The sequence below is a fragment of the Anas platyrhynchos genome, chromosome 4 (assembly GCF_047663525.1).
Source record: "Anas platyrhynchos isolate ZD024472 breed Pekin duck chromosome 4, IASCAAS_PekinDuck_T2T, whole genome shotgun sequence".
NCBI lineage: Eukaryota > Metazoa > Chordata > Aves > Anseriformes > Anatidae > Anas > Anas platyrhynchos.
In genome coordinates, this window is record NC_092590.1 from 23,779,934 (window position 1) to 23,807,572 (window position 27,639).

At 43.3% G+C, this 27,639-nt stretch overlaps 1 protein-coding gene across 11 annotated transcripts in view; it reads right to left on the minus strand.

Moving 5' to 3' along the window:
• Positions 1–27,639, minus strand: part of STOX2 (storkhead box 2) — a 132,097-nt gene that overhangs the window by 5,822 nt on the left and 98,636 nt on the right. For 7 of the 11 annotated variants that reach the window (XM_072037244.1, XM_027456295.3, XM_072037248.1 and 4 more), the window contains exons 2-3: positions 10,794–10,946; positions 1,276–3,541 (exon numbers count right to left, since the gene is read on the minus strand). In XM_072037244.1, the coding sequence (XP_071893345.1) occupies positions 1,276–3,541; positions 10,794–10,946 (2,419 nt within the window). Of the gene's footprint in view, positions 1–1,275; positions 3,542–10,793; positions 10,947–16,808; positions 17,004–17,167; positions 17,298–17,629; positions 17,817–26,584; positions 26,736–27,639 lie in introns of those variants that run through there. The other 4 variants (XM_013109319.5, XM_072037247.1, XM_005030503.6 and 1 more) reach the window with 4 other exon arrangements.

Consider the following 27,639-nt stretch of genomic DNA (forward strand, 5'->3'; position numbering starts at 1 on the left):
AGATTATTTTACAAAATTTTTACTCGGAAGAATCATACATGTGTTAAAAGCCTGCTCCGGTAGTCTGATGTTCCCTGCATGCTGCAGCAGGCCCAGCAATTCCTGCCTTGTCGTTAACATCAAGCAGGAGTAACCATCAAATCCAAAGGAATTTATTCCAGAGTGACAGGACTAACTGAAAAGGAAATCTAGTCTTGTGTCTAGGAGCAGGAAACCCTTCACATGCCTTTCTGAGAGCCTTGGCTACAGATTTAAAAGAATATCTAATTTTGAGGAATAAGAACACTTTTTATAGTGAAATAAAATAAAAATAAAAACTAACACCACAACACCAAACAACATTTTCTTTCACCTAACAAAAATCCAGTCTTGGAGGTTTTATTTTTAAACACAGCCAATAAATAATTTAAGCCTAAGCAAGACATTATAAGAGAACAACCATCGTAAATTATTTCTGCGGGTTTAGAGCCTTTGTTGTGAACCCTGATAGGTTGCTATCCAGGGCAAACAAAACCAGGCAAGCCCTGCTCCAGCAGGGACCTAGGGCTGCCGAAGGCCAGAGGGAGAAGGAAGAAGGCTCAAGTGAAGGATTCTTAACCTGGAAATGAGCTGGTGAAATCTTCAGGGTAGGACACACACCAGCACCTCTCTCCTCCCTATGTCTGTGAGACTCCTAGTGCGACTCCCTTCCCACGTACCCTGGACAAGGCACCTCTCTCTCTGCTGATGCAGAGCCGGGTCGCCTCTGAAGTTCAAATACCCTGAGCACTTTCAGCTGTGGAGGGAGAACAGCTTGTCCAGTCTCATCAGCTTGGGATGGTGACAGATAGATAAATACACTTCCAAAATGTTTGAAGAAAGCAAAGAAAAAAGCACAAACCCTCAAAAATCTTTTTTTTTGGTGTCTGAGCCAAGGATAATGGCACCTGGTTATGTCTACTCTTCCAATTAGTCCTGATGGGGAAGGGGAGGGGGGAATATGCAGGAGCTCACCCCTTCTACTCTAAATGCAAACACAAGAAAAAAGGATACAGGGAGTTTTTGCAGCCAAAGGAAAATTATCTAATGCACTCAATGCCGCAAACGGCCTCTGGTTACTCACGGTACGGGGGAAGACCCGCGCCTCTGAATTGTGGATTCAGGGCTGCAGGAGACACGGTCTGAGAGCCTCAGTGTGCTTAGCACGGCCCTGTGCTCTGTCACCAACACTACACACAGCTAATGAGAGCTTCCTAATCAGAGCCGGTACAGCTGCAATTAAGGAGACAGTCCTACCGTGGGGAGTTGAACCCGCTGTCCACAGTGATGCTGCTGCTGTCCATGCTGTCCAGGCGGGCCGAGTGGGTGGCTCGCTGGTTGCTGCTGCTCTCCGACTCCTTTGGGGCGAGCAGCGTGAGATTCTTCTCAAACTTGCGCTGCAGGTCCCGCTCCTTCTCTCGCTCCAGGAGCCACTGCATGGTGCCCACGTCATCCCTGTTCTTCTCTTCCTCAGCATTTTTGTTGGTCCCCTCCTCCGAGTCGTCGTCGTCGGACACGTTGTAGTAGTCGAAGGAGGCCTCCTGGTTCCCGGTCGTCTCCTGCTGCCTCTGCGACCCGGGCATGGCCTGCGTGACCGAGCTGACGACCGCTTGCTCCAGCTTCTCGCAGCGGACCGGCAACGTGTCAGAGGGGGTCTTCTGGTGGGGCTTGAGCAGGGGTGTGCTAGCCTTGTGGTAACTGTTCACCGAAAGCGTGTTGTGCAGAGGTTTGAAGAGCGTGTCCTTGCTAAAGATCTCTTTCCTTTTATCCAGGCTGCTTGACTCAGCGCTGTGGTGTTGGACCAGCCGCCCGTTGGCGATCACCTCTGGAGTCTGGCCAGCTACTGCCGAGCCGCTGCTCGGGCCCTTCGGGGACTCCTCCTTGTGCACCCCGGGCTCCCTGACACCGTGCTGAGGCTGTCTGTCTGAGGGAGCCAGTTTTTTGAGCCCGTCTGTCCCTGTCAGCGTGTCGTGATCCTCCTTGTTCTTGCCCAGCGGTGACGGAGCGGTAAGCACGGTCTCGCTGGACGTGTTGCACTGGAAATAGTCGTCGACGGCAGATTTTGTTGTGCAGGAGTTGAGCTCGCTGTAGGACGGCAAGTTCTCCGTTGGCTTGTTTTGTTCCAGCAGGCCACACGAACTGGGGGTTTCTGCGCTGCCACCGGCTATTTCAGGGATGCAAGTCTCTTTGTAGCCCGCGGCCGAGATCAGAGCCCTTTGATGACCGAGTGACTGGGACGGCCGTAAGGTACTATCGTCGATGTAAGTTTGGCTAGTCGTTTGGTCATCTGGGCTACAGCCCTCGCCTATGTCTTCAGGCGTGCCTAAAGTAGCCGAGCCCAGAGGCCCTTTGGAGTTATCCATGGATCTAGACCTTTCTTTAGCCTTACTGGACCGCTCGTTCCTCGATCGTCTGTCCTGCGTATGGCTGTGGCTCCGGTGGACCTTGGAGTGGGAGCTTCCCCTGGAAGGTTCAGGAAAAGGCATTTCTGTTCTTCTTTTGGCCAGCTCACCAGACACATCCCATTCTGGTGTCATGGGAAAGTGAGATTCGATCATGTTAGGATTGCTGTGCATTATAAAATTATCTCCCTTGTGTTCTATTATAAAACAGCCTTCCCGCGGGGATCGAGTCAAGGGGTCGTAGAAGTCATACTCCCTTTCGGCAGGGATATCCAAATGAGAGCCATCTGATGGATCTCCTTTGGACACCCGAGTCTTGCTGTGCGACCTCGACTTCCCATGAGACTTTCTGTGATTCCTACTTTTTTTGCTTCGTCCGCTGTGGTGAGCTGAAGATCCTGCTTTGCTTCGTTGAGCCTTTTCTTCTTCAAGTTTCTTCATTAGTGCAGTGTGCCTCATGACATTTTCCACAGTCAAGTCTGGGTTAATGCGCCTGATAATCTCCATTTCTACTTCTCTAGGTATAGTGGTAGGGGTGTCCTCGTCCCTTAGCGGCCACTCCTCTGGAGGAAACTGGGCAGAGAAATTTGCCAACTGTTTTGTCTTGTCCTTCTTAAAACTTAATCGGAATAATTTGAGTCCAAATTTCTTAGACTGCTTTTCTACATCCTTGGGCTTTGTGAGCGTCTCTGCTTTATAAGAAAAATTGACAGTACTTTTACTTTTCTCAGTAGGTGGGACCTGACATAACGAAGGAGGACAGTACGAGTCTTTACAGTCTTTTGCTGATTTCCTCTGTAGGGTAGATGCATGCATGCTGTGCATGTCCTCTCTGCAACAATGGCAGGAGTCGCAGTGGTTTTTGGGTAGTGTTCGATCCCTGACGCATCCCGAGGTGGAGGGAGTTATAGTTCCTTGTTGCGGAGAGGTACACTGAGACCTGTCGGGTATCCTCTCGTCCAAATGGTACCATTTACTGTTAGTTCTTATGAGAGATGGTGTTATAAAGTAAGTCTGCGGGGTTACAATGAAATAACCATCCGGAGTTGGGTATATTTTCCTCTCCCGTACGAGCATATTCAAGGTATGTCGAAGGATTTCTGGGCTGGGTGTTGGAACTCCTAGAAATGACAGCAAACAACAATCAGGGAGTGCGTAAACCTTGGAGGACCTCTCTGGCTCCCCCCTCCCCTGCAAAAACCTATTTTCCCGATGTGTAGGCTAGAATATGCTGAACAAACAACTCCAGCGAAGTACTTTGCTAGGCATTCTCTTGTCTGTTTGTTTTTCCACTTATCTCCTACACTTTAGGTGTATGAATTATTAAGTAGAAAGGAGGCCATTAATGGAGTGTTTGGGGAAAAAAAAAAAAAGAGAGAGAGAGAACAACTAGTCACTTCCATTGCACAGGTGACCCTAAGCTACAAGATGAAATCACTGGAAAGCAAAGGGTATCGGGGGAATACTTCACTTTTTTTCTCCCTCCATCCAAATACCGATATCCCAATTCACCAGAAGTATTTAGAACAATGTACAGTCATGTATAAAACAGTGGTTATTTGCTTACTTGGATGCCTAGGTTGTTTCTCTATGGAAGAATACCACAAAGGAAAAAAAAAAAAGCATCCCCCAAATTTAAAACATGTCTGAACTACAACAGCGGATCCAAAAGATACACCTTGAGTGATACGATTCAACTTACCCATGTAAACTTTTCTACTGTGCTGCAACTTATAGATCTAGCTCCTACCACGCTGCTTCTGAGAGTTCACTGCCTTTCACGTGAGATGTGAGGGGTGCTTACCTAAGTGAAAATATCACACACCACGAGAGGGACAGACTGTCAACCTTGCACCAGTGCCACACTAGACACATGGTAGACCTGGCGCTGTAAACCTGGTCCTTCGCACTGCCAGTACTCCTGCTGGGTTCAGTGGTGCAGGAGCAAGTCTTTAATACTTTATTAGATAAAATACCGAGTTAGCATGCTGTGCACAGCAATAAGCTCCATCTAGAGCTAAGGGAACAAGAGGTTCAGTTCACAGGCTAGTTTAAAAAACCTGTTTGTGTTGAATTAAAAATAAAAATCTTGGAATTTTTTCAGTGGAAAAAAGTTATCTTCAAGCAATAGTTCATAAATTTCTGGGTACTAACCTGGTTTATGTTTTTAGAATTGAAGAAATTGTTTTAACCAGTTAGTATTATTTACTCTAGGTTTTAGTTTTCTTTTCATCAAAAGTAATTTAGCAAACAAGTAGCAGAAACAGAGAGTAAGTTATTCTGGAAGGGGCCTCCTGAATCCATGTGGTCAGCCCACCTACTCAAGACCAGGCCAACTTGGGTAACGTTGTTCAAGGCCTTGTTGAGTCAAATTCTGCATACCTGAAAGGACTGGAATTCCACAAAATCATGCATGCATTTCATCAAAGTATCTGCTTTTCACAAAAACACCTCATGGCAAAATCCCAACCAGCTGTACCTGTCACAGACACAGTTATCTTCTGTGGCACACAGTGCGCGGTCACCAGCTCTTCACTTGCCTGCCAAAGGCTGGAGTCTGCAAGCTCACCGAGCTCCTTGTGTGAGCAAACATGAGGATGACAGCATGGGCTGTGGCACTACCACCAACATCCCACCAAACGGGCAGCGTGCTGTTGATGGCACACATAAATGGGCTCCAAACTTCAGCTGCCAGTACCACAGCATAAATGAAAGGTGAGGCAATAAAAAGTTCACTATCTCAGGGTGTGCTCCACGTGACAAAGAAACCAAGAATATCCAGCTTCTTTACTGGCTAATCTGGGATGCTGAAATTGGATCAAATAAACAAACAAACAGGCCTGTAAGAAGGCTCTGCATTTTACCAATACTTTTCAAAATGCAAATGGATGCCACAAAGCTCACATACACCATCGCTGAAATATGCTACCAAATAAAGAAGCTCACACAATATTTTTTTCAAAGGAAGTGGGAAGGGAAAGCTTTTGTACTTTGTATTTCAGAATGTCTGTGTTGAATGAACTGGAGAACTCGCTCAAAAACAGTTTCTTGCTGCAAGGGTAACTCAGCACAGGCACGTTCTTCAGGACTGGATGACAGCCTGTAGTAAAACACTTGGTGACTCAAGGAAGCCCAGCCTTTGTGAACAAAGCAAGTCTTACAGTGCTGAACAAACAGCTTTGTCCGGGTCTCTGTCAGGTACTTATGAAAGCAGGAACAGCCCCAAACCTGAATTAGGCTGTCCTGTAGCACGGACAGGAGCAAGGACATCGCTCTGGTTCCCATTTTTGCTATTTTGAATCCGTCTTCATCCTTAGTACTTCTGTGAGTACTGCACATGTGGCACAGCCTCAGCAGAGGTACACTTGAGTGGCACCTACTGCTCATCACCAGAGCCCAATGGCACAACAATCAGGAAGTGTATTTATACTGGGAAGTGTAAAATTTATCCTCCCTAGCAATTCCTTTTTCCGCAGGGTTTTGTTTTCAAACTTGAAGCAGTGGGGCAGTGGCTGGCAATCCAGCTCAGTGCAGATAACAGAAACAAAAGGTCCTAAGGCCCAAATTTACTCCACTGGATTTGGGGTGTGCAATGGAATTACACAAACTGAGAAGCCCAATCTTCCCATACGAACATCAGGACAAGAAACCTCCTTGTTTAGTGCCATGGTTGGTGGGGTCTCCATGTTAGATTGTGGCAGCTTGAATCAGAAATAAAATAAATGCTCCTCTGTGTGGGTTTTTACAAAAAAGTCTACAGCCTTTACAGAGGTTAAAAAAAAGCACAGGGAAGTTCTGTGGATGGAGACCCTAAGATAGCAGTGGGTCGTTTAACTGTTCTGCATATGGCACTTCCAATGCCATTCATCAGGTGAAAAAAATAAGACACTGATGAGAAAGCATAAAATGGGAACACGCTGGGACTGGCCCTGCTCCAGCTGGAGCCACTGGCCAAGGTTCTCCTGACTTCAGCATGAACAGAGCAGGCCTGAAGGCTCTCAATGAATGAAAAGATCTATTTTCTGTCAGTGTGCATTTACTGTTTGACAGCTCTACACCTTTTCACCTTTCCTGAGCCAGGGAAGCAATGGGCCAAAGTGGCTTCCCGTTCCTGTTATCAGCTCACATATCCCGAGCTGAGAAGTCCAAGCAGGAAGATCTGCACATTTGCCACTGGCCACTGCAAATGGGAAACCAGCAAGGTACAACTTGATGAGGTAACTAGCACAGCAAGACTTTCATGCCTGCACAGCCTCTCCACAGTTACCACCGCCAGGACTGGGTTTGCAGCGGCTTGTTTTTAAGCCTCTTCCTCGGTTAGATCTGCAACTCCCCCACACCACCTCAGCTGTCTGACTCTTCTCTCACGTGGCTAGATACAACCCGTGATCGACACTCCAAGGACAACAAAACATTTAAAATAGTCAACAAGACTGAGCAGCCCTATTGTGTTGGAAATACCAACGAGATAGAGAGGGCAAGGGACTTGTCAAAGATTGTGGCAACTCTGCGGTGCAAGCAGATGAAGCAATCAGATCTCCCGGCTTCCTTGAGATTTTTTTCTTCATAGTAACCTGCCCACATCGTTTCTATATATAACCTGCCCCTGCATTCAGAAGTCTCCTTATGGTCTCCCTTCCCGCATTAAACAGGAGCAAGAGGAAAAAAAAAAAAACACAACAGTAGTTTAGAGACTAGACTTTATCATTTAAAACACTGTATGACAGCAGTGGTGTTATTTAAGATTATGTAGCGTTTTAATAATTCAAGAGCAGAAACTGTCTGGACCCTGAATCATCAGACATGTACATTTTTTGCATCTCAAGAGAGTCTACTATGCCATCCACTGAGCTTCCAGACAGAAGATTATGGCTTGTTTGCTGCTCACAAAGAACACTGACCTAGAGTGAACTCGGTTAATGTAAGACACTTATTTTAAGCGCGACATATACATTTCACATATTCAAAGAGTGAACAGATAGGAAGGTGGACGTCAGAGGGATTTGCCAGTTTTCAGAAAAAAATGTTCGCTTCAGAAGTGACCTAGCCCAATGCACAGACAAACTTTCCCCACTGAAATCATGAACACCTTAATAAGATTTTAATAACTATGCGGACAAAACTGGAAAGAAAAAGCCTTCCTAAAGGCAGCATAGTCTAAAACTTGATGCTTTCTTCAGCCATGGTCACACCGGTAAGAGGGTCTGGCTGCCAAACACAGGACCAGAGGTTACATTCTTAACTCCTGATACTGGATTTCAAAGATTTACATTTAGTGCACGGGATTAAAACCGTGGTCAATAAATTATAAAGTGGGGCTGTACAAACATCCCATTGTTTAACTCTAAGTTAGAATAATGGGAGCACGTGCAGCAGGAACTCCTGCTTTTTAAAAACCCTAGCAAATAACAAATGCCACAAATAAGATGTGCATTATCATTACAAACTTTGTCAATAAAATAAATTAATGAAAGATACATCCGAAGTAGTATTTAAATGGTGTTAAATCTGCTAAAATGATTTTCTCCTGAGCTGATGCTGAGGCTTAACAAGGGATAAAAGAAATACTCTGATTGGCTCATGAAATACTAGTTAAGGATGTGGAGTGGTTGCTATGTGATGTTATAAATAATTAGCATACCTTATTTCACATAGAGCCATGGCCCAGATTTATGCCTGCACAATGGCTCAGCAAACTAGAGGGCTAGACTGCTAGTGTAAGACCTGCACTGAGGAAAGAGGTTTATTATTCTTAGGCAGTTTGAGAATGGCATCTGGGGTCTTAGGAAATTTATACATGCCATGAAACGCAGTGAAGCATCTGTTCATTAGAACACGAACGGCACAGGCAGACAAGTGCTGCTACAGGGTGAGACACAGAGAGGTTATTTGACAATGACAGATACATCTACACCGATAATGCTCTCCTCTCTCTCAGCGCATCAGAGCCTAATTAGGAGAAATAAACTATCAGAGTATGGGAGGACATCAGGTAATTGAAAATAGCCACAGTGATCACAAGGACTCAAAAAAAGACAGCTGATTTTTGGGACAGTTTGGGCAGACAAGTGGAAATATCATTCAGCACAAGAAAGAGGCTCTGTTTATTGGAAAAAGGTGTGAGATGTATGGATAATCCTCATACACTGACAGAACATGGCATGCTCTGTTACACGTGCTACGGGTGAGAGAGAAAGGCGTTCCTCTAGAGAGGGGAAAAAATTGAACAACAAAGGGTGAATTGTTTAAATGTAATTTTATTTATGTTTTGGGTAGGAGAAAAAAACAAGGCTCTCCTCTTTCAATCCCCGACTTGAGAAATGCACAGGCTCATGGCTAGTGGAAAAAAGAGGCAGCAAGAGACTGCGTGCTAACTTGCCTCGGGCTTCTTGTGAGCAGAGCCTACAAAATAATCCAGCCTGTTGAATTATTTTTGATGTATGGTTCTGTCCTGCAAGAATAGCTAGACCTGATAGGCACCTGATAACCATGCTCCCAGGAAACCCAGGGGATGCCACCAATAAATCATGTTTGTATTAAATGCATTGACAGAATCATTGGAAAAAATATTTGCAGTCTACGGAACCTGTCTCACACATGGCTATATAGAAAACGTGACTGGGAAAAAATCATCAAAATAAATTAAACTAGGATTAAAATTGTGAACTTTACCTTCTCTGTATGCTATCCCTTACAACTTTCACCATTATTTTCAAAACCTGCAAAGCATACTGATATAAACCCTCACAAGCAAAACCACAAACTGGGTCAGAAAGTCAGTATTTACAAAATATATTTGCAGTAAGTTTTTCCAAAGTGTGAATGTCAAACATCAGACAGAATTGTTTACTTCAGGCATGGCTCCAGATCCGGAATTACGTTTTAGAATTCAAGAACCTAGTGCCAGTCATAGTAAAAGCCTACATAATATTCAAGGCTTTAAGTAACTCTTGCTCTGTAACTTAAAGCAGAAAAATTCAAGACAACACATCGTGGCTGCCCAGGTGAAGCAGATGCGTCAGTAATTTTCTTACTGAAGAATTTTTAATGAACTGCTTTTACAGCTGTAAAAGAAGTACAATAAAAAGGTATCTTAGCTAGTTTAGAGAATTGTAAACTGAGGCACAGAATGGTAAAACATCTCATCCAGGATCATACAAAGCACAAGTGAAAATACTGGGCTCTCTTGAGCAGTAAACCTCTGCCCAGGCCTTTACAGCACACTTTTGGATGTCTCTTCAAGACACATTTTGATTGATTCACCAACTTCTGAAACAGGCTGCGAGTACAGAAGTGGCATATTCATGCATACATTCTTAATACAGTTTACTTTTGTTGATGTTGCAGTATCTTTAATGCAAGACATTTTCATTTTACTGTTTGATAAATATTAGCAAAAGCTTGCAAGAAGTTCTCCTGAAGAGAACACAGCAAGCAAATTTTTGGTTCCCAAACTTTTTTGTCATGGACAACGTTATCAAGTAAAAAAATACATTTAAAGATTTTCAAGCTAGTGCAGTGCATAAGCAAGAGCCAGAACTGCAACCAAGATGACTCTGAAAGGCCCTGGACACCAGGCTGGCAGCCTCCTTTCAGTTTAATTTTAGCAATCCCCTGCTGATAGATCATCATCACTGGACTCAACTGCTTGTATCAAGCCCCCTCCCCCTCACCCCCAATTTAAGAGTCTGTCACAGGTGGGAAATCTGTTATTTAAGAGAATGCTCTACACAGAGACCTCTGTGAGGTTAGCCCTATGTTAGTCAATGATGACACCTGAAACAGGTTAATGAAGTCAAAGCTCTGACGAGTTAGCTTAAAACCAGCTTGAAAGCATCAAGGCAGAATAAGTCTCCTCTGGCTCCAGCACATGCTTTGTTCTCTGTAAGTACTAAGAAGTACTAAACTCTCCTGAGTATGATAATAAAGAACATATTTTGTGAGAAAAGAAACAAACAAGGTTATTCTGATATTGGTTTAAAAATAAAAATAATAAAAAAAGAAACTATCCAATCCAGTTTGTTGTTTAGTACCTCAAGACTGTTTTAACAGTTACAAAAAGTCAGGAATTGACCCTGCAGAATGCATCACACGTGAACGGCCCTGTCACAGAGAACTTCACGTTCTGGATGTATGAAAATAAAGAATAGAAAAGGTTTTAAGATTAGAACACAAAGGCCTCCTTTTACTTTTGGGTAGCATCATCTCCTGGATGGGAGGGAAATATTAAGATAAACAGACTACTAAATGCTGAAAACTCCATCTTCTTACAAGCAAGCTAAAAATACAAGCATCTTTCGGGTAGTGAATCCTTTAATTGCCCTTTTACAGACATGAGCTCATCTGACCAATGATTTATTAATGTACAGTTACCTGGGAAGCAGGTTGTTAGGTGCTCCATTAGTGCTTCTTGTGTGACTTGTTTTCGGGCAGAGTTCATTGCTGAGATGGCCAGGCAAAGGATTTCCCCAAGTGGAATAAACTGTGACTGACTGATGGGAGACATGCTGATTGGTGATACATCACCTGCAAAAAGACAACAGATGTGCAGTGAAGCATTTCATTTGAAAGTGCTGCTCACAGAACGGCGATGAAGAGAGACGACTGGAGATGATGCCATACAGCTCTGCAGGCTCTGCGCTGTGCAGAATAAGAACCATCCAGCTCGTTTCAACCAGCAAGCTAATTTCAAAGCTCAGACATAGTGAACTTTTGAAAATGGGATATATACAATGTGGACACAGCTTCCCAAAGGATGCAATAGAGAGATTCAGAAAAATGCTGACAAATCAGCATTGATGGTTTGAAAACCTTGTTTGAACATGCTACCAGGTAACTGCATAAGCAAAATAGCTTTATGCATTTTTCGGGATATAAAGCTCTTACTCCCCTTTCAGAAGCTAGTGGTGTACTTTTAGAAGAGGAGTTTTAATGGTTCCATGATGGTGTGTAAATAAACTTTGTTGTAACTTCACCCAAATACCTTTTTTCTCATGTCATCTTTAAAAATAATTCACTAACATGTACTTAAAGGATCACTGAAAAGACCTTCAAAATGAAAGTTACTGGAGAAATGACAATTTGGTAATACTAGCATGACTGCACAAATACACTTATCCATGTGCATTTTTACATACTTTATATATAGAGAATTGATTTTATATGCTGCTCTATACCTCCTCTTGAAAAGATAACAGCTCCCTGATGATCTCAAACACAGGGGAGAAAGCAACTAGGAGATTTCCTTGCTGGTGGAAAATAAACAATAAGAGTAACAGGCAGAACAAAGGGTGCCAGACTACAAATCTTTTTCTGGCCACAGGTCATTTAATAGCCAGGGATTACATTTTACCTAAATTGCTTTGAAATCTCAGGAAAATCACACTGTTTCTGCTGCCTCAGAGCATTCTCAGAGCATTGCTTTGTGATCAAAATCGGGAATCAAATCACTGGATATTAATCTAAATTCAAACTTCTCTCCCCTGATATTTGCTCTATTAATCCTATATTCCTATTATGTCTACTAAACAGGAACAGCAGTCTCTAAAACTGATTACCTAAATGCATTTAGTCTTGTGTTATGCTCAACACTTTGAAAAAAAAAAAAAAGAATTGGTGGGAGTAGCAAATTGCATAACTGTTTCAGTGAGACATATGAGCAATATTTTTCAATATACCAGCTGTACAATCTGTTGTACAACAGTGATACACATTACCCATGACACAATGCTGATTTAAAATACACATCGGTGCTACGCTGCCTCCTGACTGCTTCTGCTTAATCAGGCCTGACCAGATCATTGCCTCCATCCCACCACAGCAGCTTTCCTCCAGCTTCACCGCAAGATCCTCCTCGTTCTTATATGACTGCAGAATTGCCTTAAAATATAAACTTTTCTGGACAATTTTTGTTTATACGTTCCTGAAAAGTTCCTGCCACATGTACTTTACATACAAACAATGACAAAGAAGACAGCTTACAGAGAAATGTGGTAAGATGCAATTTCACATGGCTCAGGAGCAAACACCATTTGTTCCCTCGTCATTTGAGAATGGATAAAGAACATCACAGATATTAACTACTGTTTATTAATAATTTTACCTGCCATCAGATTGAATGTTTTCATAAATGAATCTTTGCTATCAGCAAGACCCACAAGTCACCACCTGCACTTTGTCTAGGGGAGCGTTTTCTTTAATGACTAAATTTCATGTTTAGAAAGCACCGGAATGATGATGGGAATTATGCACATTTAGCTAAGCAATTTAAGAAATTACTGCCCCTCACATGGAGATTATCTGTGCCATGGGTGTCCTTGCGAGCACCACTAAGTTTCAGCTGAGTGCAATGTCAAGCAGATGGGCATGCATCACCTTCAGCTGCGGTTTAACCTGATTAGCTTCGCCAGGCACTGCAGTGGGCTAGCACTGCTCCCTGGGTAGCTTTCAGGGCATCCAGGTGAATGGCAGTAACTTCCTGAATTGCTTTACCTGCATCACCAAAGAGCTGGTGAGTCCTTAAATTGAAGCCCTGTGGGAAGAGCATCCCCATGCCTACCCCCAGCCACGCGTTCACCGCTGCCTGCACGGGCACCAGGTGAGGAGAGCAGGAGGGAGCTCTCTTTCTTCCCCTCGTGCCCAGAACAATCCACTCACAGCTACCCAGTATTTAGGATGTAATGAATGGACCTCAGTACCACGATCAGCCCTCTGAAGTCGGAAAGGGAGTCCAGGAACCTGACACACGAAGCCTAGCAAGTTTTGCTCCGCAGCCTCTCAGCTGTCCCTCGAGGGACACCAAGACAGAAATCCCACCATTTACGCTGCTCACCCTGGGAGCACCCATCCCTCTCCCCTGACTACAAGGAGCCTGCAGGGAACAGTTTTGGGATCACCCCCTGATGACGCTTGTTAACTTAAAACTGGCTAAACACGAGTTAAGAAATAGCAAAGTTTCACTGGTTTTTAGTAACCGTGGGCTTTGCACAACTCCCCATTCCGAAACAGGCCCCCAGCATGGAATGGCTTTTCTAGGTCAGTGTGCAGAAAACCTTCAGCCCATACATCTGATCCCTGCCAGTGGGGTCCCTGTGGTCAACAAGAACAAGCCAAGAGTTTCCACTGCAGCATGAACTATTTATACTTCACATAACTCATCAGTATCAAACATCCACTCGGTATCGGTTCCTCAACGCTAACACAATCTCTAGCAAAGCATGCTAGGATGCCAGGGATACATCCTGCTTGCAAATATCTGGGAGCTTTATAAACATTATAATTAACGCTACAATTATACATAAATATGTAACTTAAACATCTTTGAATGCCATGGAAATGGTCAATAAGTATTTATTTATGAGGGAGCCTTCTTTTCTGTTGTGTACGGGACTACCACCAGCCAAGGCTTGCACTCTTCCATGGAATATTTTTTAACTTTATGACAAGGCAACTCTCATTTCACCTTCTTTGTGTCAGAATCACCTCCCTAGCCTGTCGTCAGTAACGGTCTGCTGGAGGTAATTAGTGCCTCTTGGTTTAAAAAGGCTAGCACACATCTGTAAAGCTTTCAGTAGACCTAGTGGTCGAAAGCCAAAACCCCCTTACTCAGGGAGGCTCTAATTTGCCAAGTTTTATCTTAAATATCCTGCGGCTCTGGGAAATTACAAGCACTCTGTGGTTATAGTTAAGTGAACAAACTTCTTTGATGCACAGCAACAGAAAATATCTTGTGTTTACGATTTAATATAATATATTAACATCAATTATGTGCATAAATACTGCACGTTTAGCCTCATGAACAGAAGGTTTACTGCAATTCTTTAGGAGAGATCTGTTCAAAAAAAAATCAAATATGCCTTTCCTACTTTTTCTTCTTTTTTGGAAGACCACATCACTTACATAAAACATCCAGCATATGGCTCCTGTTAGCTCTGACTGATGCTTGTCTCAAGCAGCTTTCTTTTGAAATCAAATTACTATCCTTGACTTTCATATGTTTATGTTCCCAATTAAATGAAAACTGGAGCTCAGAAAGCAGTTTTCACCAGCTGACTGCCTGTTTTGTTTAAATACTGTATATGTATATATATAGTTTCAGCTCTGTTTCTGCAGTGTCTTTGCAAACTTCTCTTTAAAGAAAAATTTTAAAAAGCTTTTCTACACTTTTTAAGTGGTACTTAATTTTCAAAAACATCCAAGTGTCTCGCAAACAATGAATGGGATCTGTCCTCTATGCCTTGGGGATTTTTAGCGCTACCCTGTGGGAAAAAAATAATTACTGTTACTGAGAACAAAAGATTACACAGCAAATAAAATAAACACTTAGCTCTTACATAGCACATTTCTTCAGTGGATTTCAAAACATTCTGAAAACCTGGGTAACCATAACTATCTTTAACATACAGATGAGAAAATGACAGCCTGCAACAGAGCTGGGGGTGAAAATTCACCCATCCTGAACCCACACCGGCCAGACCCTTTCCAGTGCCGGTTTATCTACTCTCTCTGTCCTCTGAAAGTCTGGGTGCCACCATCTTGGGAGAAAATTGAGCAGACTGTATTCCACACCATGTATCAGTAATTAAACTGCCAACTACATACTGATGACACAATTTTTATAAGTGATTCTGCTGCTGGAAAGAAGTGACCTGGAAGTCAAACTCCCTGTCTCATGAAGTTTGCATGAGGACTGTTTGAAAAATCACCTCTTGACTTATAAATGGAACCAATTCGGTACAGCCATTCAGAAGGAAAATTAAGGAAATTACAATGCAAAGCCACACTTTATTAGAATTTATACACACTGTTTCCTTGAAATGGGGAAGAGACCCTCTAACTACGCTCTGCATCCTGTGAAATACAGGAAGCCAAAGCCCAGCTTCTCTTCTCCATCCTGACTCTCAACACCTTTGCAACCTTTTGCCTCCTGTGGATCAAAACAAGCTTTGAACATGATTTTTAGCCTGGTTTCCACAGGAAACAAAGCTTGCACAGTCACAGTTTGAGGACGGGCATGTGCCAGAGAGGTCAAGACTCACTAGACAGTAGAGACTCTGCAACAATGAGATTTGCGAGGCATGCTCCAACTGCACAGAGCTTCGGGCACGGCCACGTCCCACTAAACAGGGAAGAACTTGGTCAATAAACACATATCGAGTTACTACTTTTGCTGCTTACAGAGCTATGTAGTTAATCAGAAGGCATTAAACAAGTAGAGTGACTTCGTGGTGCCTTTTGATAGTTTCAACAAAAATCCCCTACGTAAATTTTCTTGGCAACAACCTGTTTTGGTCAACAATCAACCACAGTGTCACTCCAGGAAGAAGTACAGAAGGCGGCTCTTCAAACAAAAGATAAGCGACAAAAACAAAACTGGTGGTAACGGACAGGAAGAGGGCTCTTCAGCCTAGAATATCTTCACCTTTTTTTCAAGAATATTTTAATTAAAAAACTCTTCTAGAAAAAGACAAGCACATATTTAGGTTGACTTACAGAAGGGACAGATGCCAAAGAAGTCTGGCCTGGATTGCACTTTGCCCCCTTTTCGCCCAAACCCCCGACATGACTGAATCACTCTAATCACAGGGTACTTGCATACGTGTGGCAAACAAAACCTTTCATATGGGAACTCACAACAATGACATATAATTGCCATTTTAAGCTAGACAATGCTTTCATCTGATTAAACCACAGGAGGGAACAGGAAGAATATGCAGATTTCTGTATTACGCAGATTACTCTGAAACACCTTAGATCCACACTAGCATAACAGAGGAAAGAACACATTTTACTAAGCAAATCTGAGATAAAAAAAATCAGAAAGCATATTGCTTGCACTGTACTCAGCCATAGCTAAATCCTCATTTTAAAACACAATTCCTGGAGTATTTTATGAGAAAACCTGCAAGTTGTGTTTACTAGATGGTTACACAAATCAGAGCATTCATTTTCAAGACAAAAATAAGTTAAAGATCCAGACATTTATTCACGTTTAAGAGAAGCTTAAACAAAGGCTTCACAAGTGCACTAACACACATTCTCTCACCAGGAAGATCCTTCTGCAACTCCAGAACACATGCACACCAAAACATACCTTCCCCTGCAGATACAGTTATGAACACTTCAACAATGCAACCTGGCAGGGTGACCACTCCAATTGTAACCAGCCTGAAGAAAGCACAGCAACCTTAACAGTGACAAACCACATGGTAAACGCTTACCTCTGAACAAAGTTCTTCTCTTTTGCCAGTTATTAACTTTACTTCAATCACGTAAATTTATCTTTTCACTTGGTCAGACCCAGCTAAAAGCACAATCTCCAGGTTCACCAAGTGCTAGTATGTTTGGAAACAGGTGCTAAAACACCCCCAGTCACCAGACTTGTCTTACATGCATTCATCCTGTGTATTTTCTGTGATACAGATTTCCTTTTCTCGGTTCATGTCCTGTGGCCAGCTGCCTCCTGATCCAAAGTGATATCCCAGCACGTGTTATGACTGTAATCACAAAAAGTTTCTGCTGGAGCACGGAACTTTCCCAGAGAGGATTCAGTTGAGGAGATTTTTGTGGTGTTGCTTGCTTATCCTGGGACAAAAGAAGGCAGGATTTTTGTGGTGTTGCCTTTTTTTTTTTTTTTAATATATTGTGTGCTTTAGAATGTGTTTATTCAGTATTTTTCAAATGCATCTCTTAATAAATGTCCATGTCCATATTCCTGGCACACAATATGTTAAAAAAGGGGGACTTACCTGAACCCCTATGGTCTGGTTCCATGCTCCAGTACAGCATCCAGAATAGCTGTGATGTAACAACACTGTGCATACTGGGGCTTTATATCACTGTGGAAGCTGACTACAGCAGAGATCAGTGCCACAGGACCTGAAAGAAGAAAAACAAAGCATGTTTTTAGGCAGCAATATGCTGAACACCCACCTCTTAAAGCAGGAAGTAGAGGCTTCCAGAAAATAAAAGATAATGCAGTATCTAAGCAGTTCTTCGGAAAGCAATGCTATTTCACACTTAATTCTCACATACCGCACAAGAAACAAACGGTTAAGAAACAACAGAGGAGGTGGAGGCAGAGAATCTAAAGGGTTCTACAAATACAACTCCCACACGGTGTTTTGAAAACATCTCTCTCCTTTTGCCCCATTTCCACGGAAAGGCTGGAATCACGCTCTGACACCACCCCCTGTTTGGAAGGCACTCACAGTCTTAGCAAAGCACCTCTCCACTGCAGTGCCTCAGGATTCTGCAGTGTCACTCCTCTTCTGCCTGGCTCTCTGCAAAGTGAAGTCATAGGAATGGATCAGCCAACCTGACTTCTCACTACCCTGCCCAGAATCCTTTGTGAACTGAAATGAGTCATCGCTCTGAAAAAATCCACCACGGCGCAACGTTCCAGGTTTCTCCCTACGTCTGCGCTGGCTTCTTTGTCTTTGAAACGAAGTGCCTCTGCTTCTGGAACTGTGCCCAGCTGCATTGTACAGGATAACAAGCCAGCCTCCTCATTAAGTGGACAAGAAAGCTATTTACATGCATTAGCAAAGACAAGTTAAAGCTTTAACCCTCTAGTCAAGGCAAGAAATTCACCCCTAACATATCTTCCTGATTTAACACACAACCGCACCACACACAAAAACACGAATGCACAGACATACGTGTACACACACACAGACTTACAAAGAGCAATGTTTCCTTGAATTATTTGCCATTTAAGCATGACACCAATTTTTATTCTATCGATTAAAAGAAAAGACTTACTCTCCTTTGTCAGTCCCGAAGCATGCTGCAGACCTGCACGTAACAGACAGCTCTACTGTACTCGGGATCAAAGTTATGCTGCTGCAACTGTTTATCAAAAAATTAAAAGCAGTGGGCAAGTTCTTGCAAGCTCATTCTTCATCATCCTATTCACCGGTTGGGCTCACAACAAAGTGAGCCCTGAAACCATGCCAGGCAGAAAATGTCAAACTGCTCCAAGTGCCGAGAGCCAGCGGAGCTGCTTCAGCTCCTGCCGCTCCTGACAAAGGAGGTAATGCTCAGAACGAGGTCACTGTGTCACGATCTCGCTCCTGACGCTAGATCTTCCTCCTCTTCGTGAGGATACGCTAAGCCGGAGCCTCGGAAAAACACAGGCTAAGGGGTAGCAACAGCGTACGACGAGGGACAGACGCTGCGGCTCTGGAGAAACGTTTTCAGTTGTTTTGGTGTTTTAAGAGAGAGAAACATTTAAAATTGTCTTTACTGCAAAAAGCTATTTTTAGTTGTCATCTGTCAAAATGAGAAGTCTGATAGGCAGAAACAGAGGGGCAAACAAAAAAGGAGTGCTGCCATGGGGCTCTTCTTTAAAGGCTCCTGTATGCTAAGCACTCCAAAGCAATTTGGTAGGCACCTAATCCTTAAATGCCTGCAACGCAGCACTTCAGGACTCACCTGTGCTGTGTTGGAACAGGCAGTCACCCCCAGCAGTGAGCACAGCAGGGGTTTAGGACTGTTAAATACAAAGGTCACCATCCCACTTTGCTGTGAGACCTAGCCTTACAATGACCCCCCCTCGCAGTGAAAGAGGCGACCCCAGCCTAGAATAGGTCTCTACAAGTGCTCCAAGAGGACAGCAAAGAGCTGGGTTAGGCAGCTAACAGATCGCTTTTGTTCACAGGTCTGTGCCAACTATTATGCAGCGAAGCCATATCGTAACCAAGCTGATTTACAAGTGTAAGGTATGCAGGGTGCTCTGCTGCACCTGTAGTTACACAGTAGCCAGGATCTCAACACTGAAAGCTGGGCTTTGTGCTATGCACACACTCTTCAACTCCCATGTTCCCTAAAAAGGCCTCATTCCAGGAAATCTTCCTTCAACTTTACAGGAGTTTTGCCTTCCCTAGGGCTGCAGGATCAGCCACAAAGCCTCTAATGAATCCAACTTGGCATCTGCAATGTTTGGGTCCCCCAGGATCATCCTGTGGAAACTTGGGTTGTTTGTCTGCTAAGCCCACACCTACTTTACAGCAACGAAACTCATTCCAAGAAGAAAAATTTCTGTGGGCTTAAAAGCGAATTACAACACACACCTACTGCAAGAAAAAACAAGAGCTCCAGCCTGCTTTTCCTTTGCACCAGACAACGTTCACGCACCGGGGAATAGCTGGGCTGGTGCGTGCGGCAGCGTTTCCACACACCTGCACAGATCCTTGCAGGAGCACTCACACTTTTATCACCAAAGTTACAATAAAGGCAGAAGGAAGAGAAATGTAAAACCAGGATCTGAATGCCTGTCCTTTGTAACAATTATTTCTAGTACTTGAGTCTGACTCAGGACAGCCTGATTGCTCTGAACAAATATATCTGTGAGCTCTCTGAGTCAGAGGATTCCTCTAGCATGTGAAGCCTGAGAGACAGCAAAGGCCTGCACATGGACCTCGTGTGCACAGGCACCTAGGTATGGCTTTAATCAGATTCAGCAGCTCAGAGCAGTACCACGCAGCCCTCTGATCGGCACTGTGACCAGCAACAAGTGCCTGACACCATAGGAATGGCAGAGAGCAAATGGGAATGGAAAGACCGGCAGCAGGAAAATGTGAACGGGAATGTCTGAAGGGCTGAAGTTGATGGGCAAACCAGCACTGCCATCAGCTCACAGAATCATAGAAAGGCTCTGGCTGGAAGGGACTTAAAGCTCATCTCAGTACAGCCCCCTGCCACGGGCTGTGCCACCGACCAGGTCAGGCAGGCCCAGGCCCCATCCAGCCTGGCCTCGGATCCCCTGAGGCACCCAAACACCAGGCTGCGAACACAACCCACTGCTTCTGTGACCGCAGAAGAAACCAGACTAAAGAACATCAGAAAGACACAAACTCGTGCTTGTACTTCCTAAGGAAATCTCTACATCCTGAAAATTTCAAGTTGTCAGTGCTCTGCTAGTAACGACTTACTGGCAGCATGCTAAAAAGTTCCACTTCGCTTACCTGAACAAATCTCCTGGTTGTTTAAGAAACCACTTACGAAAACACAAGAGGCAACTTGATCAGGATATTAAATTGAGCAATATCCCAACAAGGAATGCCCATCTGGTTTTGTGCTCCTGTTGTCTGTGAGTTTAACTACTCCTTCATACCCCCTCCAGCTGCTGGCACCCCAGTACATTTGCAGAGAACACACCTTGCTCCTTCAGATCTCGTCCCGCTGGCTTTAAAAGCACGTCCTTGTAGGGGTCTCAGATACCTGCCCATCCTGTTTCATTAAGCTTTCTAACTTACACAACTATTCCTTAAAAAGCAACAACCAAAATTCTGCATCATATTCTGGCAATCCAGCTAACCTCTCACCTCTGTCAGGTAGAAGGAAATTCAGATTTCCATACTTTCACTGGAAATACCCTGCCGCATACATAGTAAGAACAAAACTTGCTTTTTTTCACAGACATATTACCTTGGTAGTTCATTGTTACGCCACGCCTGAATTATCAGTTGCAGGTATCTTTTTTTTATGAGGAGTTTAAAGCACGCGTTCCTGGGTTTGACTCCCAGACCATGATCTTGCCCAGACACTTTTATCAGCTCACTCTTTGGATCTCCGACTATCCAAGTCTTCTAATTACGCATTTCCACCTTATCGCACACCAAAGAGTCACAAAAAAATAAACTGAAAAGCAAATGATACTTTACAAGTTACCTAATGCAGGACAAAACCACAACCCAGTGCAACGCTTGCTAAGACAGCATCTCAATGAGCCCACCAGTTTTAGGAGGAAAAACAAAACAACCCACAGAACTCCCCCCCAAAAAAGACCAGTGGCTGAAACAATTGTCTTTTTAGAAAATTACAGCTCACTGGAAACTATGTGACATTTTAAATCACATGAAGAATTCACTAACAGATTTTGTAGCCAGGACTATGACAAGGGAGGAGATTTTTTTTTAGTATGTTTTAAAATATTTTTTGCATAGAAAACTTTACTGTTGATTTAAACGATTGATACTAAAGCTACAATGTCACTAAAAAAAAAAAAAAAAAAAAGCTACAATGTCACTGGAAAAAAAGCCTGCATATTTTCTGGCAGTAAACAGTAAATGCAAGGAAAGACAGAAGCATTAAAAAAATCTGACACTAGAGGAGACTTGGCAAGAAAAGATGAGCACATGAGAAAGAAAAGGAGAAAAAAACACCAAAGCGATAAACATAGATGCTTTGTTTTAGGGTGGAAATATTATAAAGGAAAACATTCCTTTGCAAGCACTCCTGAAGGCACAGAACATGGCTGTTGAACACAAGCAGCCTGCTGTAGCCACGCATTCTCCACTGCCATCCTCAGCGTAGCCAGAACACATTTTCAGCGTGGCTGGGGATGCTGCAGCAAACACACAGCGAGAGAGTCAGCAGCTAAAATTCCTGCGAGGTGGAGGGCTGATTAGCAATACGAGCCAACGACACAGCACACCTTCTCTCATTTCTATTGATTGCTGTAACCATGGAAGGATTTTCCTCCCAAAGACGATACTGCAGTGGTTACAGCTTTTCAAACAGATAGCGATGACTGGCAGATAACTTCAGGTTAAAATAAGAATCTGCAACACTGAACGCAAGTCCCATGGTACTGCAGCAGCCTTTAACAGCACGGTTTTTCCTGGCTGGAAGAAACCTGATGAAAAGGCCAGGCATGGAATCAATTAAAACAGTGCCAAAGTGGTTTTAAAAAGAAAAGGTTAGACACTCCGAAGACTTAGCAGTTGAGAGTTTACTGGGTCATTTTTTTTCCCTGTGGTGGAAAGCAAAGGTTTTATTATGTCTGGAGTCCATTCAAGAAGATATACTTTAATGCTTAGGAAACTGAAACACCCTACATCTTTTACAAAAAGTAGCCATACTACAAGATTCTGCCCCTAACAATCTGAGTGGGGCAGATGCAGTGGCCCCTATTTCCCACAGTGTCTCGACACACTTCAAAATCCTGTCCTTTGGTCTCCCCTGTGATCAGCTGTGGGATGGGAGCATGGGAAATGCCATGGAACAACAGGGCAGCGACTCACCTGGTCCTCTCGTGCTGGTCAAGTGTCTTAGAGGAAGCATTAGAAAACCACAGCACGCGTGGCCGATGTTGTATGCTGCATCTTAACAGGAAATGCCCTTGCTCCAGACAGAAACAACTTGTTCTTTGAGACCCTCAAGGCCCAGCAGATTTTCATTTTTTCTTCCAAGCAATATAGCTATCAGCAAATGCAGCAATCCAAAACTACCTGCCCAAATAAATGACGGTACCTGGAACCAGGGGTTCCCACAGTTAAACAATTAACTAAATTAAACGCATTTCCTCCTGTCCATTTCACATGGTTTTTGCTTAATTTTATTGAGTACTCACTTTATTACAGGAAGCCATAAACCAAAACCTTCAACAGGCATTCTATTACAGCAGTAGCACCTTCCTGCCTCTTGCACTTTTCTTTTTTAAGCAAAATTTCAGGAATCTGAAAGTCTCACTGGCTGTGAGATACAAACCTGAACAAGGTACTCAAACCCGACAAAATTATCAATTTCGTAGACGTACGTCTCTTGTGCGATGACTTCTTACGTACTGCCTGATTTACACAGCCTTGCGCTTACATTTTTAATTACCACCACCCGCTCATCCCCCACATTCACCACTCTGACCCCAGTGGCATGCAGACCACAGTCCTAAAACAGCAGGAACCTAAGACGTGCTTTTTTTCCCCATTCACTGCGTTGCCTTGCACTACTACATCATCGATGCCATTATTTCACAGGATTGCTCAGCTGTTTCACTCAGCTGTTGCTGAGCCTCAAGTCCTCCTTAGCACTGTTAATGAACCTGGCCAACTGTGACCTGACAGATAGGGTTACCACTTCCCTACCCAGCCCAACCTTCACATTTCCAATGTCACCACTAAAAAGCAGCCACTTGGTATCGATCCTTGCTGCACAGGATCCTTTCCTGTGATGAGCACTGGCAGTTCCCCTTTTATCTCCTCTGTATTCTAAACAAGCCCTTGACAAGACTTTTGTGTTGGGCTTTCGCCAAGCATTTATTAAGCACTAGAACCTGGAAGAGTCCCTGTGCTCCCCCAGTGTTGCTATGACCCAGTTCTCTGAATGACAAAAGTACATAAAAACAGTTGTGTCTTGTGCCCTTTTACCCAGTATAGAAGAGCCCGAAGTTAGGATACGAAGACTAGGTTCCTGAGATGACCACAGGAGCTGCTGATGGTCTCAATTTACATTAAACTAAATCAAAAGGCCAGCAAAAGAAAAGATCTGGGATTATTTCTTGAACAACAAATTTGGCGAATATCTACGGGATATGGAGAGGAAACCCCACATACAGTTCTGAGATCAGAACTGTGAGATGCATAAATCCAAGTTCTGTGTACGTATATTTTATGCCATAGCAAGACAACATTTTCTTAATGCACAGTAAACCAACAGAACTACAGTCATTCCCTATCTTGTCTTTATGTCATCATTCCTTACTCTGGACTGTCAGAAAAATGGCTTACAGTTACAGCCATGTCCTTTCAATGAGCTACAACCACAGGCAGTATGTTAACTCACGGGCACACAAATCCCATTTAGAAGGGTAAAATGTGCAGGGGGTGGTGCGTGACCCTCTCCTCACCTGGCCACCCCCAGGAGGCTGCTGCATGGGGCCAGCCGCAAGCAGCCTTACAAGTGGTTTTTGAAACCTTCGCTGTTTCTTCTGCCCGTTTGGTACCTACAAGTATTAGTGTTAAGAGCTAATGTACAGGCTGCTTCAAGAAAAACCTAGGCTATGAGGGCTGAAATATGATCAGCAGCAGATTGCAGGGCAAAACAAGGAATAATAGACGTAAGGAAAAACACAAGAAAGGTTAAAAGGAAACGCGAGGAAAGAGATGAATTTTGTTTGACTCCTAAAGCAGGCAATGCAGCATATGTGACGTTAACGATGAAAGAGGACTTGCTAAAAGAATCCAAATGCTTAGCAGGGCTAAACGGAAGCAGGAATAACAACCAAATGGTGAGAAATAAACTTTCCAGCTGTACGAAGGCTGGGAAAATCCAAGGGCCTAGAGGATTGCTGGAGTAAGCAAAGTGGGAACGGCTGCGTGTTTTGGTGAGGAAAGAAGTGAACAAAAGGACAGTTGTTTCACGAAGGCCAATCTGCATGTGCTCTGCATCCACTGGGCGCTTGCCTTTGTTTTGTTTTCTAGGCTGACCTTCACCCTGTGCCACACAAAGGACTCAATGAAAGCCTCCCTTCCAAGTCTCAATTAAAAGCCTGAGGGAACAAATGCCTCTTGCATGCAGCCCAAAGCCTGAGCCCAAGTGCCAGTGACCCAGCAGAGGGAGCATCCCCGGCTGGCTGAGGGCACCTGCATCCTCCCATGACTTTGAATGAGCTCCCCCAGTCTTTGGAGCAGGCAGAATAACTAAAAAGGAACATTTAGCTTGCTCCCCAATGGGTCGCTCCTAAGCCTTTATAATGCAGGACCAAAGCTAGTGGAAGGATGGGTTTTTAGGGGGACAATGAAGAAAGCAGAGAGCAAATTAGTAGTGTGCATGCTAATAAGGTACATGTGCAGTATCGCTCCAGCGAGGAGCAAGCACTTTGGGCAGTCTGAACCAGAGCATGCGAAAGCAGTTAAGCGTGTCATCACCAACACTGTCTTCAGAAGTTTACTGCTGCTTTATGAGAACCTCTTCAAAACACACATGCACATGTAGTTTCTAGAAAGAAGGAATAATCCGCAAAGACTTGAAAAAGTGTGGCTTCCCAAAGAGCATCTTGTGTGCCATGTGTGGTCCGCAAAGCCTCTGCAGGAGGAGGGTTTTTTTGTCTTTAATTTGTGGTGTTTTATTTTGTGGTACTACATTGAATTGAGATGTCACCCTGCACATTTGTTATGCAGCATCTGGTCTGGTACATCCCTGAACACAATCTGGGGAACCTCCGTATTATGGGGATAAAATGGAAACTGACCTCAAAGCTTTGGTCTAAGAATGATTTACTGCCAGAACTACCACCATGTAATCATACCTATGTAAATCCATATTTATTCTGGAATAAGGGTGCTTTTTTAACCTGATTTAGCTTATACAGCTTCCAAATATTACATCAACGATGGCAGTTGTACGCATATAATCCTGCTAAATTCCTCTGCAGGAACTTTCATACCACACATGAAACAGTAAAAACGAAAAACTGAATAATCAATAGTAAAAATAGAATACTAATTTTAATAGAGGCAAGTATGTGCCTTCCTGCTGTTTAATCATATTTTCCCCAGCATATTCAAAAAGAAAATGTTAAGACAAAGGAATTACTCTTTTTTAAAATAATATTTCTTCCTGAGTTCTGATAACTTCACTTTTGAAAATAGAAAACCACTGACATTTAAAGCTGCAAGTTCTATTTCTCTAAAAACTTCCTGTTATGGTGAACGGCAGAGATCTTAAAAGCGCCAAGTTTGGTTCCTATTGCCATATGTTGTTTCTAATAGTCACAGCTTGAGTTTCAAAACTGATGTAGATTTGCACTTCCCTTTATCTCCATTGAGTGCTGCTGTACTCTAAGTACTTCTGAAAATAAGGACAGTTACTGAGGAGCCTAATTTTAGGCACTCATTTCTGGAATCTGGCATAAAAGCTCAGACTTGAATGTGAATAGAAACCATGCATGCGAGTTGCTTGGTAATATCTGAAAGTCTCGGGCATAATGCCTAAAATTATGCGTCTCCTTCATACCTCAATTTATAATTAAGAGCCTAGCAGGCTACTTTATGGCATAAAGGTTTAATTTGTGTTGTTTATCTTGTACCTGAGAAGCTTCTTTAAGTGGAAGTTTTAGGGCAATTACTATTTCCAAGAAAAGTTTTGGTTTTGACAAAATGATATTTATTCTTCAGATGAAGAAGAGAGGGATACAAAACAAGGAGTTCTTGGTTTTAGACAAAATAATTCTGCCATTCAGTGTCATTTCCTCATGGTATCTTTGGAGGCAGAGGATGAGAAAGCTTTGTGTAACTTCCCAGTGACATTTTCCTTCTGGTAACATAACTTCTTTCAAGGACAGGAACAACCTTGCCAAACAACCACCACACATTTTCCCCTGACACGACACGCAGCCTCTGACTGTATCATTCATCACCTATGCGGGCAGATATTATGCAAACCTGTTCGCCAGGTATCGCTCCTTAGGAAGTGCTAGCTGAGCACCAGAAGTACTTAGCATCTCCCCTGAGGCCTGCAGAGAGCAGACGTATCTTTCCAAGAGCAGTGAAGTCAGTGCCGGCCCTGTGATATCACAGCATTCTCCGTAGCAACAGCCTATGAGGTCACAAATGAAGGATTAGCACTTTGCTGCAGGATTAAGGGAAATAAGAAGCCGGTCTGTCAGGAAGATGGGTTTTACTTCAAATAACAGGAATTAGGAGAATGCTGAAAATAAATGGGCCGTAAATTGTCTTTGTGTGACAAGTTGGCTTTCTTCAGTAGTACTGTAAAATAAGATAGTGCTTTCTTTGACAGCTTCCAAGTAACTGAGTGAAGTAGAGGCTGTCTCTTGAGTTATTACACAGGAGATGAATCTTGAAACAACTTTCATATCTTTTGACTCATCAGTCATTTGGTTTTACAAGTGCAGACAGCAGCCAGACCCCTCTCCTCCAACTGCCTGCTAGCCAGTCTGTTCACAAGTGTTCAAAGGTGGCACTAAGTATCAGAAAGTGACCAAACAAACAAACAAAACAGAAAAGGAACAGGAAGCCTGGAAACTACTTGCATTAGCACATCTTATTGTTAAGGAGGCGAGGATCTGCAAAGATGAACCAGATTGGGATTCTATGTTCCTAAGAAAGATTGAAAGCAATACAAAGTCTAAGTGCAGTGCTCTAAGTTCTTGTTTGAAATGCCAGAAACTTAGGCCCTTCCCCGAAGGACATACTTACAGTCACAGGAGTCATTGCCATGAGCATTACTGTAAAAAATAAAATACTAGTACAATCAATTTCTTTTAAAGTTTTTGTTTTGTTTTGTTTTCTCCAACCATAATTGGTTCACTTCCCTGTAAATACCCTATCTGAAAGTTTCATAAAGTACAGGACTCCAGAACCTGCTTGAAACTATTCCAAAGCCCACATTTTTCCACTTGCCGCTCAAGGAGCGAATCAAGACCAGCAGTGACATGACCACCTGATGAACGGTTCCTGGCCCCTCAGGGAACCACGGA